The 20361-nt window shown below is 33.1% G+C and overlaps 5 protein-coding genes across 6 annotated transcripts; 3 read left to right on the top strand and 2 right to left on the bottom strand.

Annotated features, from left to right (window-relative positions):
- Positions 1 to 4: 4 nt before the first annotated feature.
- On the top strand, positions 5 to 1933 carry Manf (mesencephalic astrocyte-derived neurotrophic factor). The gene is made up of 5 exons (XM_076893314.1): positions 5 to 162; positions 579 to 677; positions 759 to 883; positions 954 to 1095; positions 1205 to 1933. The coding sequence occupies exons 2-5, from the start codon at positions 593 to 595 to the stop codon at positions 1378 to 1380; spliced, it is 528 nt and encodes a 175-aa protein (XP_076749429.1). The 5' UTR covers positions 5 to 162; positions 579 to 592; the 3' UTR covers positions 1381 to 1933.
- A 461-nt stretch (positions 1934 to 2394) lies between these two features.
- On the bottom strand, positions 2395 to 12944 carry LOC143422402 (sushi, von Willebrand factor type A, EGF and pentraxin domain-containing protein 1). The gene is made up of 32 exons (XM_076892998.1): positions 12547 to 12944; positions 12152 to 12439; positions 11764 to 12019; positions 11382 to 11579; positions 11081 to 11245; positions 10031 to 10213; positions 9725 to 9937; positions 9461 to 9661; positions 9134 to 9382; positions 8801 to 9049; positions 8453 to 8662; positions 8260 to 8354; positions 7925 to 8177; positions 7625 to 7837; positions 7392 to 7553; positions 7021 to 7317; positions 6775 to 6917; positions 6590 to 6689; positions 6281 to 6494; positions 6014 to 6170; positions 5818 to 5907; positions 5629 to 5738; positions 5385 to 5557; positions 5072 to 5286; positions 4790 to 4997; positions 4482 to 4655; positions 4292 to 4383; positions 4072 to 4208; positions 3134 to 3995; positions 2900 to 3053; positions 2643 to 2831; positions 2395 to 2577 (listed from the first exon to the last, which is right to left on the bottom strand). The coding sequence occupies exons 1-32, from the start codon at positions 12838 to 12840 to the stop codon at positions 2411 to 2413; spliced, it is 6711 nt and encodes a 2236-aa protein (XP_076749113.1). The 5' UTR covers positions 12841 to 12944; the 3' UTR covers positions 2395 to 2410.
- LOC143422404 (uncharacterized) lies at positions 10448 to 11056 on the top strand. The gene is made up of 3 exons (XM_076893002.1): positions 10448 to 10578; positions 10667 to 10787; positions 10913 to 11056. Exons 1-3 carry the CDS (start codon positions 10448 to 10450, stop codon positions 11054 to 11056), a joined length of 396 nt encoding a protein of 131 aa, XP_076749117.1.
- Positions 12945 to 13505: 561 nt separating the features above from the next.
- LOC143422403 (uncharacterized) lies at positions 13506 to 17192 on the top strand. Of its 2 annotated transcripts, none has more exons than XM_076893000.1 (8): positions 13506 to 14001; positions 14545 to 14891; positions 15045 to 15335; positions 15494 to 15620; positions 15706 to 16282; positions 16470 to 16663; positions 16751 to 16936; positions 17010 to 17192. In XM_076893000.1, the coding sequence occupies exons 2-8, from the start codon at positions 14581 to 14583 to the stop codon at positions 17190 to 17192; spliced, it is 1869 nt and encodes a 622-aa protein (XP_076749115.1). In that variant the 5' UTR covers positions 13506 to 14001; positions 14545 to 14580. The 2 variants fall into 2 exon arrangements, with proteins under 2 accessions (XP_076749115.1, XP_076749116.1); XM_076893001.1 differs by having other exon boundaries at positions 13509 to 14001; positions 15494 to 15605.
- LOC143422405 (protein SHQ1 homolog) lies at positions 16521 to 20315 on the bottom strand. The gene is made up of 8 exons (XM_076893003.1): positions 19929 to 20315; positions 19482 to 19866; positions 19008 to 19412; positions 18811 to 18934; positions 18563 to 18726; positions 18344 to 18498; positions 18194 to 18241; positions 16521 to 17867 (listed from the first exon to the last, which is right to left on the bottom strand). The coding sequence occupies exons 1-8, from the start codon at positions 20069 to 20071 to the stop codon at positions 17675 to 17677; spliced, it is 1617 nt and encodes a 538-aa protein (XP_076749118.1). The 5' UTR covers positions 20072 to 20315; the 3' UTR covers positions 16521 to 17674.
- Between the last annotated feature and the right edge of the window lie 46 nt (positions 20316 to 20361).

Below are 20361 nucleotides of genomic sequence, written 5' to 3'. Positions count from 1 at the left end.
TGTATGTATAAAGCGAAGCGTGGATAAAAAGGACGTACTTAAATGGAGTGTATTGTTGCAATAACTGGTGTGTGAATTAAAAATTTTAGTGCGTTCCTGTTACAATTAAGTAAAAATACTTTGCACTTGATACACGAATTACTTTATCGGTGTGAGGAATCTGTAAGTTATGCCCCGTCGTTGTTCATATTAACCTAGTAAACATAATAAATGCACTGAAATCTTAATTAATATCAAATTCGTTCATGTATTCTCTTTCTTTCGATTTTTACACTACAATTCACAAAACTGAAATATTTAGTTTTTGTTCGAAGAAAAATTAGTTTTCAGAGTATATTATGTTTTATGAAAAATCGTATCTTTAATGTTTAACAGAAGTAACTTGATATCTTTTGTATATTTTTATACGTTATATTTAAAAGATTTTTTGTATTATGTTTAACCAATTATTTATGTTGTACAATTGTATATGAATATAAAATTAAAAATCTGTTATACTGATCAATTATATAATATGAAATCATTTTATGTATACAAATGAAAGATATAATAATAAAGAGATTATTTTACCTCTACAGCAAATATATTTAAAATGAATAACTCAGTGTTACTGACACTTTCTATTATCATTGGGTTAATATACACTGTCACAGCTTTGAAAAATGATGAATGTGAAGGTAAGTCAACAGAGTTTTCTTTCTTATTTTTCATGTCTCTTATTAAATTTCTTAAGCATGCGTTACTTGGTAATGTTTCAGTCTGTATAAATACAGTGGAAAAGTTTGTCAATTCCTTAAGTGAAGATGTGAAAAAAGATCCAAAGAAAATAGAAGCGGAATTTAAAGAATTTTGTAAAGGCACTAAATCTAAGGAAAACAGATTTGTAAGTATATACATGACAAGTATAATATATTATACGTTTGAAATAATCAAAATTTTTTTCTTGTTTATAGTGTTATTATTTAGGTGGCTTGGAAGAGTCTGCCACAGGTATTTTAAGTGAACTAAGTAAACCTATATCTTGGTCTATGCCTGCTAATAAGGTGTGTGAAAAATTGAAGAAGAAGGATGCTCAAATATGTGATTTGCGATACGGTATGTTTACTTTTAATAAGCAATGAAAAACTTGAAATCTTTAAAACATATAAAATTTTAAGTTCCAATACAAATATTAAGTTCCTCTAGTATCATCATTTAATTCCAGAAAAACAAATTGATATTAATACTGTTGATCTGAAGAAGCTCAAGGTACGTGATTTAAGGAAAATCCTAAGTGATTGGGATGAAACATGTGATGGTTGCATAGAAAAGACAGATTTTATCAAACGAATTGAAGAACTGAAACCTAAATATTCTAATAGTGCAAAATCAGAACTCTGAAAGATGTTCAACAGTGTAGATAAATTATTTTGTTAGTATGGCTAAGCTTTTGGATATCCTTTTTTACAAAATGATTTACAGTATTTATACATTTGTTCGTTTCAAGTGTAGGTATAAGATCATTTTGTAAAATTAGTTTAATTCAACTTTTGAAAGCCAGTTTATGCATTTAAGTTTCACTAAATAATGTTTAAATCATACTTCACTAAATTATATTAATTAAGCAATACCTTGGACATGGTTCTAAGAAACATATATTGAGCAATGAAATCTGTTAAAAGATGATGACTCTTTTTAGTGTAGCCATGCTAATACAAATTGAATATCATAAAAGGTGCTCCGTTTTTATCACATCAATGTTAGACAAATATAAGTAACTGAAACTTTTCATATAACAAATTATTTTCATGTTTTTATCTTTCATTGCTCTTCCTCAACTATTCTGATACAGTGCGTTTATACATGTATGAATCCTATTTATACCAAGATGCCGTGTATTATATGAACAAATATGTATTTGTGATGAATTATTAATAATGTGTTGTTATATGTACTCATTCTTTTTTTCTCTGCTGCATTCTGAAAACACTCAACTTATTATTATTTTCTACAAAATATTCGTTTATAACATTTTTTAAACAATTCTATATAATAATGCAATACCGTTTTTTGGTCAAGAGAAAGCTGTTTTATCAATTAATTTAGATAATCAAATTATGAATTTATCAAATATTCAGTATTAAACATTCATTAATGATAATTTATTAGATGCATATGTTTTGTTCTGAAAATATATATTTAAATACACGGAGTATTTTATGTGTAACATTGAAATATAAGGGATGCAACATTTAAAAAAAATTTGTATGAAAATTTTTATGTGGATATAAAACATATTACCCAATAAAAAATTAAGTTAACTAATAAACTAAAATTTTCTTATTCTTGATTTTCATCATATTTTGAATTATACAGTCAAACTTTTTACCAGTTGTTGTCATATACCCTATTACATTTGTAAATTTTGTCATTACTTGTTACATATCGGTGGATCACTCCAATGACCATCTGCCTTACATGTAATCAATCCCTGCTTTTTACCATCAGGACATATATATGTAAGTTGGTCTTGATATAAATAAGAACGACCACGAATCGTTGCTCCAGGTTGAAGTTTTGGTTTATAACAAGAAAGTTCTATAAATATCAAACAAACGAAATATCACAATGTAACATTACATTTGGTAAAACACTATACTCACTTGAACATCTACTAAATACTCTTGACCATTTTCCATTTGCAAGACATTTTGTACGTGATTGTCCAAACATTAAGTACCCAGGTATGCATTCATAAGTAACTGTATTACCAAATGTAAAGTTTACAGTTTCAATGTAATTTCCTTTTAACATAGCATTTGCTATTTTAGGTGGTTTTCCACATGATATAGCTAAAATACACATTTTTTAATTTTTCAATAATATTTCTTCCAAAGAAGTGTTTTCTTCCGAAACTTACGTTTACAGGATGGAACAGCAGACCAAGTGTTATTTGGAAGGCAAACAGAATTTTCTATACCTTTAAGGATATAGCCCTCATTACATTTGAATGTAATAGTACTGTTAACGATTCTTGAATAATTTTTTTCAACAATATAACTGTATTCTGGAATCTAATAATGTAATTTATATAATTTCAATTTAATTTATTGAAACCTATATTTTTATTTTTAGGATCGGTTATATTACTTACTGTAACTAGAGCACACATATCTTCTTGACACAAACTAGCTATTCTATCATTAACTAGAGATTGAATGCTTTCATCATTTAATTGTGTATCAATTATCTTCCATTTACCATGTTCATTGCAGAACCAGGTTAAATTAGAAACAGAATCATAATTATTTTTACTGTTTAATTTGATTTCCATATTGTTTTTACAACTAAGAACTATCTTTTTCATGTATGAAGAACCTTCTACAAAGTACTTCAAATTTTCATGGTAACCACTATTAGATTCTACAGTTCTATTTAACTTTTCTTCATTAAGGATTTTGAAAAGTGGATGATTTGAGATTGGACATTCTTGAGGTTCACATGATGATGATATGGATGACCATTTTTCATTATTTGTGCAAATTCTAACACTATCACCGATCAAGTTATATCCTACATCACATTTTATTAGAATCTGAGAACCGATGATGAATTGGTCTTCTAAATTGTCTTCCAAATTTATTCTTAAGTCATTATCCCGACTCTCTTCCGATAAAATGTTTATATTTGCATCTTTAGGTGCTGTGTATTTTGTAGGAAGTTCAATGGTATCGTTTTCTTGTGTTTTAAATAATAATTTGCCGTTATTCACGATACTTGGCCATGGACACTTTAAAGGAACGCAATCAGGAAGAAATCTATCCCAAGTACCATTCTCTGAACATCGAAGCTTAAATTCGCTTAACAAATTATTATTACCCTCGAATTTATATCCCGTAGAACAAGAATATTCTACCACGTCATTAATATCATAATTCTTCTCAAACGCAGCATTCGTCGTTTCCAGGTCCGTTTGCAATTTCGGTTTCACGGAAATTATGTAGCCATTCTTAATCCTACATAAATAAGAAAGAAGATTACTTGTTACAAAATTATAATAATTATTTTTCTATAACTGGTCACATTGCTTACTCCTTTGGCGGTGGACATCCATAAGTAACACATGTAGGTCTATCATGATCCCATATCCCAGATTCTATACATGTTAAAAACTTTTCTCCTACTAAACGAAATCCGGGATCGCACTTAAATTCAATCTGTTGTCCTACCTGTAGAAATGTGTAATAAAAATTACAGAAAGTGTAATTGATAAGATTGGTTCCTGAATAATTTATCTACGAACAAGGCACACCTGTAAAATTGAAAGATCATCCCTTTCATATTCTTCTAACACATACTCGATATCTCCGTGTTCTGGAGCTAATAAATTCTTACACGTTTTTCCTATTGTAAATGGAATAGTGAAAAATTGAATAGCGTTAAAAATATTGCTAAACATTTTTATATCAATGTACACTGCTATAAAAATTTACAATATCTACCTATGCAAACTGGAGACTGTCCGCTCCATTTTCCATCAGCTTTGCAGATCCTATGTGGATTCCCTCGAAGTTCGTATCCAGGTAAGCAAGAGTAATGTATTTCATCGTCAAATAAAAATGATCTACCGAGAATACGACCTCGTGGAAAATGTCCCGGATAACCACATTTTCTTCCTCAAATGGGAATTAAATTAATTATATTATCAATGAATACGAGTCTATTCTATACCTCTTACAAAATAGAATGATATTTCGAAGAGATTTATTGATTGTAACTATCGTATTAAAACATGCGTGTCTCATCTTACTGGCGCAAACCGGTGTGTAATATCCTTCCCACTGTCCTTGCTTAAGACATTTTACTTTCAAAGATCGGTATTCTTTACCATAAAATCGTACCACGTAACCATTATCGCAATAGTATGTGATCTTTGACGCGTCTTCGCTGACATTTATATTACCTTTAAATGGTACAACGGGTAAGGGACAGCCACGGCAAAACGGGCTGCTTAATATCTAAAAGCGTAAAATTTATGGTAAAGTACGAGGCAAAAGTATAGAAGTATTTTTTTTCAGAAATGCATAATCACCACGACGTCACCGTGTACGTGTTCTTGCATCTGTGACCACGCTATTATGTCACCATGGTACTTTTCGCAGATGGTGAACAACTGTTTGATATCAAATTCTGTTAAAACCGTGCTCCAAACGTCTAGTAACGTTAATTTGCCCAAAAAGGACTCTGATTCTGAAAATCCACCACCGACGCGGTCCTGCTCTTGTCCGATCACGAGAGTTCCATTACCTAATCGCGAATAATATATTTTCATGCAACGCGTAGCTTCGGTTAAAATTTTTAGCTCTCAAAAAGTTGATAAGAAGTATATCTAAATAAAAGAATACCTCCAATAGGCGTTCCTTTCGCCAGATGAATACCAATATCTCTTAATACACCGTCGATAAATATTTTCCAAGAACCATTCTCCGCTTCCCAGGTGAAGCAAACGAAATGCCAATGGCCATCGTTCACTTTAATGTCAGTTATTACTTCTTGGCCATTAAGATATATTACAAGTCTGCAAGATTAAGGCAGTAATATTTAGTACAACAGGAGGATCTGATTTATTCATAAAAATGCACTTATTACCCATTATAGTCGGTCAAAGTAAACGCGTTGTCGTAATAACGTGTCGCGTATGATAAAACAGTGCCATAATTAAATGTATCCCTCGACTGCAGCCATAGGCATGTAGTTAACTGAAATTAATACTTCAATAATATAAAAATGAATTATTCCTTCTTTTTCCTTACCTTATCGTTTTATACTATTTATTACCTTCCAAAGATTTATCGTAGGACCCTTTATACTAACATAGTCCGTAGTCCCCGATTTGGTAAAGTGTATTACATAATCTGATGACAATTCTGTAAGAAACAAGATCAGTTTTAACAGAGAATATTGTACGATCGCAAAAATTTTATGCTTATTTTCACGAATGAAAGGGAGAACATTCATCAAGATTATACTTTCCAGTCTCGCAATGTCGTCCCGTGAATGGAATAGGACAAGTGCACGTGTAATTAGGAGCATCGTTAACACATTTTCCGTTATTCAGACATGGATGGCTGTCGCAGTAATTTATTTTCATAGAACAATTTTCTCCAGTGTAGCCGTCTACACATTCACACCTAAGATTGAAGAAACCATTATTGAAGAGAAATTATTGCTCCGTTGAGAATATAATTCTCTTCAAATGTTATTTTCATTCATTATATTATTGCACCATATTAATATCTACTTGTAACTCTTTTTTGTCGCATTTTCTTCTTCAATATTGATGCAATATGAGTTTACACTACACGGTAACCAATCGCAAGGCAATAGATGACAATAACGACCAAGAAAACCGGGTTTGCAGAAACATTGCCAGGTATCGTCAACGTTGCGACAAGTGGATCCTTCCATGCAAGGTGAAGGATCGCAATGATCTACAGCGATTTCGCAGTAATCTCCTGCAAAATAAATCGATACAAAATTCAATATCAAAATTCAAATTTTCCAACATTATTTGCTCGATTGTTTTTTTTAAATAATTTGTTTGTTGCACCTTCAAATCCATCTTTGCATTCGCAGATGTAGTCGTTTTCCGTGCTAACGCAAGTTCCATTATTTTGACAAGGGTTGATGACACATTCGTCAATGTACAGCTAAACATTATTTCATCGTCTATTTTAATTGATTCTTTATATATTCATATAACTTATTTTTAATTTAAATAAATGATTATTTTACCTCACAGTTGCTGCCTGAATAGCCACTTTTGCACGTACAAGTATAAAATATTGTACTGTTTGCAAAATTTTGCATGTTGCACGTCCCTTCGTTCAGACACGGCGAAGAATCGCACGGACTTTGAAATGCTTCACATTTAGAACCTAATTTTGCACACATTTTACATAATTATGACATTTATTTAAATGTATTATTTGGTAAAATGTGTCTATATTTTTCAGAATAGATACTCAATTAAATAATTACCGACATAGTAGTCGAGACATTCGCAACTGAAACTATCCTCTTCTTGTATGCACTGTGCGCCATTTAAACACGATTCCATGTCACAAATATTCATTTCAATCTCTTGAAAAGATAAGCAATCATGTATGTTTTTAGCACCATAATCTTCAGTGGTAGTATTGAAAGGACATGGAATACAGTGAGTTTGTCCGTATTCTGGTTGATAGAATCCAATGTCGCACATCAGACAAGGCTCGACAGCTAAACGCGTGTTTTGGTAACGCTTTTTTCGTGAATAGTATCCTGGTTTACATAAAGCTAAATCGAGACAAAATAAAGTATGCATTACTACTCTGCTGAACACTTTTTGAAGCACCTTATGAAACACATACATATACACTCTCGTATAGATCTTGAATGTAACTTTTTTGTCGAAGTGCGTTCAGGGCATCGTTTGCATTTCAGAGATCCAGTTGCGTTCTGGTACTCTCCAAGTGGACAAGCCTGACACCGGTTAGTCGAGGAACTGAAGAAAGTGCCCAATGGACATTTCACTGAAATTTTTAAACTGATAACAATCTCTCAACATTTCCTGGGATAAAGAAGACTATTTGATTATATTCACCACAGGTATGTTTCTTCAGTACACTTCCTGGATCGCAAATTTCCTCAAAATTGTTAAAAATGACATGCAAATTCAACGCAAGTTTCGCGATCTCTTGATTCGTCCTATTGTTTAACAAATTTAGTTTCCCAGATTGAGACATCGACTCGATCTTTTGCCTTAACTTCTTAATTCCCTCACGTGGGTTATCAACGTGATCTTCGATTATTCTTCCTGAATTAAATAAATTGAAACATGTTCAATATATATACCTAAAGATCTTTTACCTAAGAACGTACCTAAAATTAGTTTTTATCTTACCTAAAAACTTGAATTTTATTTCAATTTTCTCTTTTCTCTTTTTATTTCTTGTTCTATTTCCATCAACCGGATCATTCGTTTTAACGTCTCGTTTTGATTTTCTTCGTTTTCTCATTAATTTGGAATAAGCTGTATTCGATGGTTGGCCAATGTCCTCGCACTCAGGGTCAAAAGTAATTAGATTGCATTCGACATCGTTCCCACAAATGTCGAGTAACGTCGATCTTAAATCGGCAGTAATGTATGCACTCAGCTAATTCAAATAATAATTTAAAGCAGCACTTTATACGATCAACTATATACTTAATTAGATATAAAAGGCTGTAAGTACTTACTTCGCGGAGAGTAGTATAATTATCGCATACATTTGTTTCATTTCCTTCTAAAATAATACTTCCCTCTTGGGATACATTTTTAGGTGTTGTTGACTCTATGTAACAAAGGAAGTAATATTGATTTATCTTTTTGAATTAGGCCATTTCTTCAATTACTTTGAATAAAGAAATTAATTGTACGCAAATAGTACACCTGAACAATCCGGGAGATACTTGTCTTCGAACAAGCTTGATGTATTGCTGTCACATTTTAGTAGCAACACATCTTCCACTACTCGAAGATTCGGTTCATCAGTTGCGAATCCATATCCTTCTTCGCATTCCAGAGTACATTCGTTAGTTTCATTTGTCGAGGAGCACTTTGAGTACCCATTCAATACCTTTGGAATCTCTTTGCACACATCTAGATAACATAATCACAAGAAAACTTTTATCATTTCTGGAATACATTCACAATTAATTACTAATCATTGTATCCTAAACTATATAGCGAATTCTATTCTGCCAAATATCTAAATTGTAAAGCTAATTAATACCGCACCTTTTATAGTAATGTTTAACACGCAAGAGGCTTTGTTATCATACTTATCGATACCATAGTACACAACTTTCGTCAATCCGATACGGAACGTATTATCACCCGGAAAATAATTTTGCTCCACTTGTACGGGTGTTTTTGAATTGTCGTGAAAACCAGGCTCGTCCCAACTTACATTATTTACTCCCATTCCGTTCTCCGTATACAGTATCGGAGGATCTACACAGTTCTCGATTATTGGTGGTTCTTTATCTGAAAAAGTAGAGAAAATAGAATTTTTAAATATGTAGAAAGTGGTTATCTATAATTATAATTTAACGATTATATAGCTTTTACCAAGAACTTTAACTTTAAACTTGCATCTTGCTTTATTCCCGGACGAATCTTGCGCAACGTATACTACCGAACGTGTGCCAATTTTCACCCTCCAAGGGAAAGTAATGTATGGCTTACTCCATACCATAGGTGATTCATCCACATTGTCGGATACCTCTGGTACTGTCCAGTTTACATACGCATAATTCTTGCCTGGAACATTCTCTGTGACAATATCGGACGGACACGTTATCAAAGGTCGTGTTTTATCTGCAAGAAGTAAAAATGAAGAAAATTGCTATTTTCAAAAGAGAAGTAATAAATAAAATTTAGCATGTCATACTGTACCTATGCAACGATTAACAGTTCGACGTTGCGACCAGACCCCAGAGCGTCCACCACAATGTCTGGAACGCGGACCTTGAAGAACGAAACCCTTCCTACACGTTATAGTACAATTCGTCGCGAAAGGTACTTTTCCGGGACCAGAGCAATTCTCAGGTGAAATCTCTCCGTTCGCAATTCGTTTCAAGGGTTCACATTTGATAGCTACAAATCAAATAGAGACGGTTAAGCAAAGGAGATGGAAGAGATGGAAGTAATATAACTTACCTTTACACGTAGCTTTGAGACCATCCCATTGCGACAAAGGTAAACAATTCCGAATTTTACTTCCACGAAGTTGATAGCCGATTTCGCATCTGAAATAGCACCGTGTGTCTATTGGATACGCGGTCGAATCTTCTTTAATAGAATGATCCTCTTCTTCGCTTTGGCAACGCATTCGTCCATGCGTTGGAACTCGAAGCGCTGAACAAGTCTTTACTATTTGAACATGACGCGTATTTAAATAATTACCAATTAATCCTCGAGTTATTCGTGAAGTACTTTTCTGACATAATGTAAAATAATACTTACACAAACATTTCGGTTCGTTTCCTGACCAGTTACCATCTTTTCCGCAAAGTCGAATACTGTCGCCTGTAAGATAGAAACCGATTCTACATCTAATGCCGCAAGCTGCATGGACGACGTTGTTGCAGGCGCTTGCTTTTACTAAATATCCGTTTTCTGGTACCTTCAACTTTGGGCACGATATAACTGCAATGTGAAGAATTAAAAGAAATGAACGAGCGATTATACACCTTGTATATAACAGTATCCTAATATTTCCAGGCGGAGATGTAAACTCCGATACTTTTCCTTTGTTTTTCACGTGCAGGCAATTTCTAGTCAATCGAGCTTTTATACTTTTATACTGTTACAGATCATTACGAGTAAACTATTTTTTAGGGAATATAGAAATTAATTTAGATCAAAAAGAAAGTAATAATAATGGATCCACGTTGCAACAAACCTCGCGACTTTGTTGCTATTTACAGAAATTTAACCGAAGAAATGCACAAAATGAAACGGTTACAAATGAAATGGTTTCAAAAATATGAATCGTTACTGGACGAATATACGTGCGTATATAAACCAAACTTATTAACAAAAGTTTATTTATAATTTCCAACATACGTATATAGTTAAAAAATGATAAATTTTTCGAAGAAAATTGGAGAAAGCGATGGAGAAACTTTGCGAAGAAAAACAAACGGTTATTGCCACGGAAACCTTCGTTCGGGAAGAAGGAAAAACATGTTTGCCAGCTCCGATTACTACTAGCGGAGAAGTACTAAAAATTTGTATTACTTTCGTGAATATTTTTGGCATAGTGTAAATGAATTTCCATTCTGCTAAAATGTTTCACGTTAATCGAACGTTATACAATATTTTCATCGCTATGCATTTTCTCAGTATGGTTGGCTTGTAACGAAACCGAAATTTCTATTGGAAAAATATGGAACTTACACGCCACAATATACCGATCCTCTAAAAGAAATAACACAATTAACCGGAAACATGCCTGTGCTTGCTGCTGGCATAGGATTTATTTGGTAGAAAGCACGATCAGTATACAATTACCTTCGCACTTATTTCCGTCCGTGGTGAATCCGGAAGCGCAAACGCAATGCTCTACGGAAGTTGCAGGCATTTTAATGGTCACCTGATTTACGTCAGGGCACGATATGCACATAGATGTGAAATCACCGGAGATTTCTCCAGATGCGTACGTTCCATTTGGACAAGCTGAAAATTCAATTAAATGGAAATATGTGTACAATTTATTATAGTAAAATTCGTAATTTAAAGAATGTTTGGCAGACTTTTCTGCTGCACGAAGAGTTGTATAAATACTTTGCGCGGAGTTTTTAGAGAGACTAACGTTTGCAAAAGCCCCTGAAACCGGAACCAAAATAGCCCGTGGGGCAAATGCACGCGTAATGACCGGTCACGGTGCCGCAGGCGCACGTAGCTAAATTATCGCAACAATTTTGCTTGTTTCCGGCTTCGCTGATATTCCCGCATAAGAGATTACAGTTATCTGTAAACGTCACTGGCACATATTTGCCCGCTTTCAAATCTGTAACAGCGGAAACGAGTCGAATTAACATTACATAAAGCACATTGTGCGTTTCGTTTACGTAAATAAGAAGCCCAGTCATGTGGAGTTTGTTGTTTTTTTATCGGCTTATATTCAATTATCAATTGCAGTTAAGAATAAGACAAAATTTGTGTAACTCTGCAGTTAAATTCAATAAACTAACCACGATGTAAAGCTCGGCGAACGAGAGCTTCGAATTCTGTAAAACTGTCGAGAAAATAGCTATGCGTGTCCTCAGGAAAGCTGGCTATGTCGTGCAGCTCGTCCACGTTTCCCGTTCTTATTCCAAAAGTGAATATTGTTGCACCAGCAGTTTTCAGAAGGTTTGCCACAGGTCGTGGATCACCACCGTTGCTAAATCCATCGGTTATCAGAAACACTGCCTTCTTAGCATTCGACCGTCCCTTATCGAGAATCCTCTAACAATGATTTGTCAATCGTGAATAGTTTTACGAAAGTTAACGGAAGTCGAAGTAGATTTTAACAAAAAGTTAACTATAATAATAATACGTTATAATGAATGGAAGATTGATTAATTATTACGTCATTACCAGAGCTTCCAAAAGTGCGCCACGCGTATAGGTTCCACCGCCAGTGTAACTAATATTATTCAACTGCTTATTCAACAAATAACATTTGTCATCGTTTTCGCCAGTCTGGGATATTTGATCGACGTTCCGTCTAATATTTCTCTTTCCACCAAACGTCACGATTGCAACTCTGGTCATGGAAGGCTCCACGGAGAAATCAGACAGGAAATTCTTTACGAAATTCAACTCGCTCTGGAAATTTTTTAAACCAACCGATCCTGAAGCGTCGACCAGGAACACTAATTCCACCTAATAAAGATTGACTCGTGACTCTTATTGCATAAAAATTTAGGGTAAAAATAGTTTTAAAATATTTTCAATTGAATTTTATTTTTCATTGACCAGTTTTCCATTACCTGATCGGTTTCGTTCCGCAATTGATCGATACGAGTTTTTAAAAGCAACGACATATTGGCGGCCTTCTTTCTGAATGTCTTCTCGAAGTTCTCCAAGCTGCTATTGAATTCATGGTGATCTGTACTTCTCTTATTTTTGAAGTTCAAAAACAATAAATCTCCAGGCATTCCGTAGTGCAATTCGCTGTCAAGTCGATTAATTTCACCGAATAATTGGTGAGTTAGTACGATCGCGGTTAACAAACGCGCCATCACCCAAATTAATATACATACTCTTACAATTGAACCGATCATGTTTGCAATTAGAAAATTGATTCTTTCACACAGAGAATATTAACACATTGTCTTGAATTTGCTGGTAATTTTTTGGCAGAATCTTTTTCTTCGATGCTTGCACATATCACGGTAATTCTTTTTCGACTTCTTAAAATACTAATCGTAACGCTGGTAGAACAGTTTTGAAAAATAGTTTTTTTCCAATTTCCTGCTTTTATTTCGATTGTTTTCACTTTAGAAAAGCGCACTGTTCGAAGATCAAGAGATGAACCGTCGATACTTTGAGACGAACCGCTACTGCTTAGAGGAGGATCGCGTAAACCAGCGTACAAGTGTCGGAGCTTTGAAAAGTTCAGAACAAGGGACTCTCTGTTTCACTTGTACCGTGCACACGTGTTCGTATTCATCGACTGATGCCCGATTTGTTAACAAATTCAATTCAATTGTCTCATACACCCTTCTACGATATGTGAATCAAAGTAAATGGCAAAGAGAGTAATAGAAAGATCGCAATCGAACTAGAAGTGTGCCGCGAATTCTCTTGCTTGGTATACGATACACTTGCAAACTAGGAAACTGTTAACTACTTAATGTTCAACGAACATGTATCTAACGAGACTAAAATTATGCAACAAACGATCCTACGTTAACGTATCCACTTGTCGTACAAACGATATTTTGTTTTAACATTTCAAGATTTTGAAAAGTCAAAGTAGATGCAACAAATTCTCACGCCTGTCAAGTTACGTGTATGGAACATTGTTATATTTTTATATGCAACGCGCGTTGCACGGATCGCTCTTAACGTGTCTATGATAGCGTTCAGAGGAAGGGTGTCATGTTTATGTCACGTGTAGGAGAAATGCTGAACGGTGGTCCGCGGCAGCAGCATGTGAGGTCAGAAAAACGTTTACAGTTTCCGTGTGACCCGCATACATATCGCATCAATGCGACGTAAATTGATTTTTCTGGCTGAAACATCGTTTCGCGAGAAGTTACTACGCGCACACATCGACCCTGTCTACGATCGTACGCAATGATTTAGAAGTGTTTCAGGTCTTAGCGATCCCACAGCCGTATTTTACGCAATTTATCAACTTCGACGCTTAGATAACGCACATCCACTAACGAACGGCCCAACTCCAGAAATTTCTTAGCCGGTTAACACTTTTTTATTGGGTGAGTGCAAAAGTTCAGCCGATCTCGACCTATTTAGAACATATTAAGTACTTGTGCTTCCATTTAATTTTTATGCATCTAGCATGTGACCGCTTAATTAACTGAAAAAGAAGACCGTCATGGAATGAATTATAAAATTAAATAGATTTTTCTTAGTTAACTAATATTTCTTGCAAAAAATTAGTGTCCCGTTTGATCTCCTCTTACCGGTTAAAAGAGTTATGAAATAAGTTATATGATCTGACCCATCATTGCATGTATTTTAATACTTTTCTGTAAACACGTGCACGTATTTTTGGATGATAATGTATATAGATATGAATGAAACTGTACTGAAGAGCTGTTCAAAAGAATAGTATTTAAACATAATTACAGGCTTCTACTTATGGCAATAAATCTGGAAAAACGTAGTTACACTAAAAACAAATAGATAGAATTTTTGCATTTACATGTTGTTTACACGAATTTCCATGTGTCCATGAGTCCAGGAATTAATTATCAAAATTTCACGTTTGCGCATATAAAGATTCATTCTATTTTTAGCGGTTGATAAAGCAAGCAACCTTGCTGAAACATTTCATGGTTCATCAACAGTACAGCGGTTTTGCTAGAGAAAGTGGACGAGTCATGTCGATTTCGATTCTGATAATGATTATTACCACGATGATGATGATGGTAATTGTCGAGAGTTACGATGCCTATGAGAAAGATAGAGTTCCGCATTTGTTGGGTGCCTCACGATACTTCCGGGCAATGAAGGAACGCCGGGTGAATCGAGGATACGTCGAACAATGTCGTGCCACGAATTTGCGCAAGGAACAACTAGGACACGTGAATGTTTTCGCATTTTTAGATCCTTTGTGGTACTACAGCTACAGGCAAGTAATCATGTAAGTTATCGAGGTAATGCTCGGTATATTCTAACGATACTGTTGTGAATTACCAATCTGTCGTGCAAATATACACGAATTTGTATATTACATAATAATATTATTCATCCTGTTATGAGAAGTAAGATTTCTCTGAAAATTATTTGGTGCAAGGTTGGAATTATTGAAGAAGCGGTTAGAGAAATCAGGCTTTTTGGACATATTGTTCTTCGTGGTAATGCCGCCATTAAACTTTCCGGAAGAGAGCTTGGAGAACGACGCAGAGATAATAGCGTGGAAAGAAATATCCAACAATATACCGGAATATTTCTTAGGCGTAGATGACACCTTGTTTACTGAGTTTGCCAAACAGAAGAACGGCGTTACCTTTCTTCAGGACACTAACGAATTGGGTATTTGGGAAAGTTTTCGCGCTGCGAAGGATGAAATAGTAATTATCGATCGGTGAGCATACAATCGATTGAAAGGCATATTAGATTTCATTATATTTAAATAGAAAAACATTCACGTTTTTAATAAATACCACTCTCAAAAATAATGACAAAAAATGATTGATTCATCAGAGAACATTTTAACAAAATATGACTTATCGTTCATTACAGCTGCGGAAAATTAACATATCAACTCATAGTGCCTTGGAGTATACTATACTTCCCTTACGCAAAAGCGGCAATTCTTTCGACTTATAAAGAAGATCCATGTGGTTCATGTGATGTAAGTACGATTCAAGTATTAATATGTTTTTATAAACTTTTTATAATTTTAACTAAAGTCCTCAAACGAACGAAAAATAGGCTTATATATTGATGTATAGGACACGCCACCAACAGTACATAATCCATTCGATCAAGAGGAGTACCTTTTAAGAAATGTAAATTCGGTTGAAATGAAGATAGATAAAAATCTCGATACGCATACAGAAAATACATCGACTGCTTCAGAAGCTGCGTCTACATCTTTCGAAGAATCGAAGAAAATTGCTAAAGACGATAAAAATAGAGGCACCATCATTCCTCCAGATTTAAATGAAAAGAAGGTTTACAGCGTAACGACTGAGGCATCAACTGTGCAAGCAATAACAACGGAAAGTATAAAGAAAGATGACAATGTAAAAGAAAACACTACTTTTATCGATAAGAATATTAAAATAACTCCTGAAGTCCCACTGGAAGAAGAACAAGTTCAGATACCGAATACAACTTCAGACTTTGTAACAAGTAAAATTTCTACCGAAGCTCAAGATTATGTTTCTCCAAATAAACAAATGAACGGAAACAACTACGATTCACTTCTTCTTGTTAACAATTCAAGTACTAATTTAACAACCAATGAAGAGTATCATCACGGTAAATCGGATGTTAATTCTGAAGAGACAAAAAAGGGAGAAGAAGGTAGTTTAATATTTAGTAGGAGTAACAAAAAATATTTTCTTAGACAATAAACATTACTAATTAGTGAACTCGAAGTTTAGTAGTAATAAACCTTTGTACTTCATTGTATGTTACAATGCACAAGATTTATAGGAACAGTGAATTATTTCTCTTTAAACAAATCTTTATCTTTTACACGACGGAACAGTGAATAGGGACATCGAGCATAAGGAGTTGCAAATTGAGAAAAACGAGACTATACCTTTACGTATTATATTGTACGCACCGCATTTACACGAAGAAAATGGATCCTTAAATAAATACACGCACCTAGTTCTAAGAACAGGAAATCCCGATTATCATGATCATTTTCATAGCCAAAGTACAACTTCTGATCAAAAGGTAATATATGCATGTAATAAATATACATAATAAATTTCTTTGACCGATATATCGAATTAATCCTTTTCAATTGTTGAAAACCATAAGTCAGTAATATTAAAGGAGTCAGATCCAATGATATTAAATGATAAAAAGTTAACCGAATACGTAGACAGTATAAATGAGAGTCCAGGATTATATGGAGAAACTGCAGATTATTGGCAAAGTGCTGACACATATGAATTGAATACTGATAACGAAAATACTGAATTTCCAGATTACGATTATGCCACGGTAATATTTTCTAAAACAATGTTTCAGTGTCTATGTTTTACAGATACAATTAACAAATTATGAACTATTCTAGGCAGAGATAACGGGAACTAATGTTAATGATGCTTTAGACAGCGAGAGCAATGGACCAAGTGATATCGATACAATTGATTCGGATACAAGTAATAAAAATACTGATAAAATAGATGACGTCATGCAACGGAGATTAAACGAACATTATAATAGATTATTAACATGGATTTACTATAGCCTTTAATAAATCGTATTTCTTCTAAACACGAATACTATTCCGAAATAAACGTGTACACTGTACATGTTTACGCAGGTAACTACTCGATCGTATAATTGTAAAATAGACACAAGAAAGTTTTATTTATACGTCGTTTCCGATCGCATAAACAACTTTATGTGTTGTACAAATAGTTGTGTGAACACATAAGATAAAATTATAAAGTTTCACTTATATATTATGAATACGTAAAAAGTTTTCAAAATTGTTATCTTTGCAATGATTTTTATAGTAGAATGTTATCAACGTAAAAATACATAGGATAACTGATAACGGTGAAATATATCTGAAAAAAGACTATAAAAAAATATTCTTACAAAAATTGTTATATGGTAGATAACATTTCGAGATGAACTTTGTAAGAATATTTTTCTGATACCTTCCTTATGAGACACTTCATCGTTTTCAATTAAAAAGAGCATCCTGCTGAGTTATTAAAACTAAATGCGTTACTTTGTAATTTCTTCTGGTCCGCTTTCATCATCAGAGTCTAAACTATTACTATTACTTGTAGTGGTCGTACTCGAAGTGCTAGTTTCAGAATCAGAATCACTACTGTCGCTGGAAGTACTAGTTTCAGAATCAGAGTCACTGCTGTCACTTGAAGTGCTAGTTTCTGAATCAGTTTCACAATCAGACAACCTGCATAAAAAATAATTTATGTGCATCAGTAAAAAAAATTAATTAATTTCGAATCTTTCTTACTGTGCATTTCATTCATGCATAATGTGCAAACGTAACAGCAATTTGTTATCGCTACATATCGTTGATGATAAATTTATAAATCAATGTTTATATAACTTGCCAACAGAAAATGCATTTTAGTTAGTGTATTACATTAGCATGTTTCAGATTAAAGTATAAAATGTGTACAAATATTTATTTCATCCAGTAAGGAATAAAACGGGTAAGCTTTTGTTAAATAAAGTTATCAATATTCAAAACAATTCTATGATGAATATGCTTACAAATACTTTAAAGAATGTTTGTCTTTAATGTAGCATATAGTCTTTGGCCTTTAAAACAAAATCATACAATGTAAAAACATATGTCATATTTTTCAGTGAAATCTCAAAATATAGCAAAATCATAAGAAATATTTTGTGTGTTGCACTTACTTATCATTGCTATTACCATTAACCGTTAATTCATCCATTTGGCCCACCATTTTATGAATAGAGTTCTCTATAATGAGATCCTCTTCTTGTACAGAGTAAGCTGCTTGTTCTAACACTATCAAGTCAAGCTGAATGTCTTCTTTTGATGGATGAATCTTTAAAAAATAGATATATTATAATAATTTGTAGCAGCATACTTTTTAAGATTTATGTACTTACATTGGCAATAAGAGATTCCAATGATTCTATTAAAGAATCATTGATTTGTTGCAACCAAATTAAATAATCTTTTATATACAGTTGATTTAATATATATCGTGGTTCACAAGAATTGTTAAATAAACTATGTATTTCACAGAAGCGTTTTATGATGTATTTTTTGCCTAATAATTAAATAGTACAACATTAAGGTGAAAAAAACAAAAACTAACTTTAAATTACGAATGTAAACTTTATTCTTTTCTTACCTAGTTTAATGACTTTCTTCACATCTTCAAAAACTTTTTCAGACAAATTCCAGTTTCTAAAGAGTGGATAACATACTGATCTTCTGAAACATGCTTTTACAACTTCCTCTGCATCAGAAAAATCCTGCAAATATTATCAACAACATACAAAATGTATATAGTATATAATAGTATTATATATTGAATAATTAACATACATCGAACCAACACAAAGTTGAACTTAATTTATTGATAGTCCAGCTACTTTCGACAGTATTTTCCCCTAAGGTAGTTCTGTGATTATAACAACTAGCAAATAAAATATCAATTAAACTTAAAAGTAACTTATGAGTTTCTTCATTATTTAATAAGTATTCTTTGTTTGGAAGTTCTTTCAAAAGATCGATTTCAGTTTCATTAAAGGAAACATTTTCTTTTTCCAAAGTACACCACTCTGCAATAAATGAAATATATGGTTCTATACACCCTGGCTGCATAAGATCAGCCAAATAATGTTCCTCATTAAAACTGAAAATTTCACGTTTTTCTCGTAATCTTTTTCTTTCAGATTGAGGTGTCACATCTGGCATTGGAAGATCTATTATTTCCTTAATCCATGCGGACTGAAATAAAAATAATAGAATAAATTATGATCAAATATATAAATATTATAAATAGTTTAAAGCATTTACCTCAAAAGCAGCTAAAGCTCCAGATATTTTATTTGCAAAACCATATTTAGGTGCAGTAGGTAAAAGAGATATAGGTTCTGTAGGGTTGTTTTGATGCATGTACCATTCATCTCCATTAATATTTTCACCAATTACTGGAAACTCATTCTCCTTTGATATATCATTGATATCTTCAGAATTCGCAGATGGATTACCAATTACTTCAATGTTCGGAATAATTGTACTTTTCTTTTTTGGCGGAGCTAACAATGTACTTATCATATCTAAATTTTCAAAATATTCTCCTTTTACCACTTTTGAGAATTTTAGAGAAAAGTCCCCTTTTTCGCAATCGTATGAGCCAAATGATGAATCATTCTCCTCTATTTCACCAGGTAGCTTTAACCTAAAATAAAAATATATTTGGTTAGAAAATATGTATCAGTATAATGTATTTTAACAATTTACCTCAAATAATATGGTGTGGAATAAAATCTGAAATCTATTCCATCAACATAAACCTCTGTATCTTTAATATTGGCATATGGTGCATGAATGGTTATTGCAACTTCTGTATCAGTTTGAGTTATTTCAAATCGTGGAGTTAACATTTTGATGATACAGTTAAAAAATTACGTTACTTAAAAGTCACTTCTTTTTTGTACTTGGGAGAACAACGAAAATTACATTATATTAAGAGAGCATCAGATAATACTGATGTAGAGGTTGAAGTAAACACAGTATATTAATAAATGCTTTATTATATGTATATCATACAGTTATTTATATTCTTATAAAATGGAAAAAAACGTTAAAATCAAATTCTCTAAAAGGTACCTATAATATTATTATAACAACTGAATTAATTTTCTTAATTAACTTCGTACGTATATAAATTTAC

Source organism: Xylocopa sonorina, chromosome 3 (assembly GCF_050948175.1).
Source record: "Xylocopa sonorina isolate GNS202 chromosome 3, iyXylSono1_principal, whole genome shotgun sequence".
Lineage (NCBI taxonomy): Eukaryota > Metazoa > Arthropoda > Insecta > Hymenoptera > Apidae > Xylocopa > Xylocopa sonorina.
The sequence above is the reverse complement of the archived record's forward strand: the minus strand, read 5'-3'. Positions and strand labels throughout refer to the sequence as shown.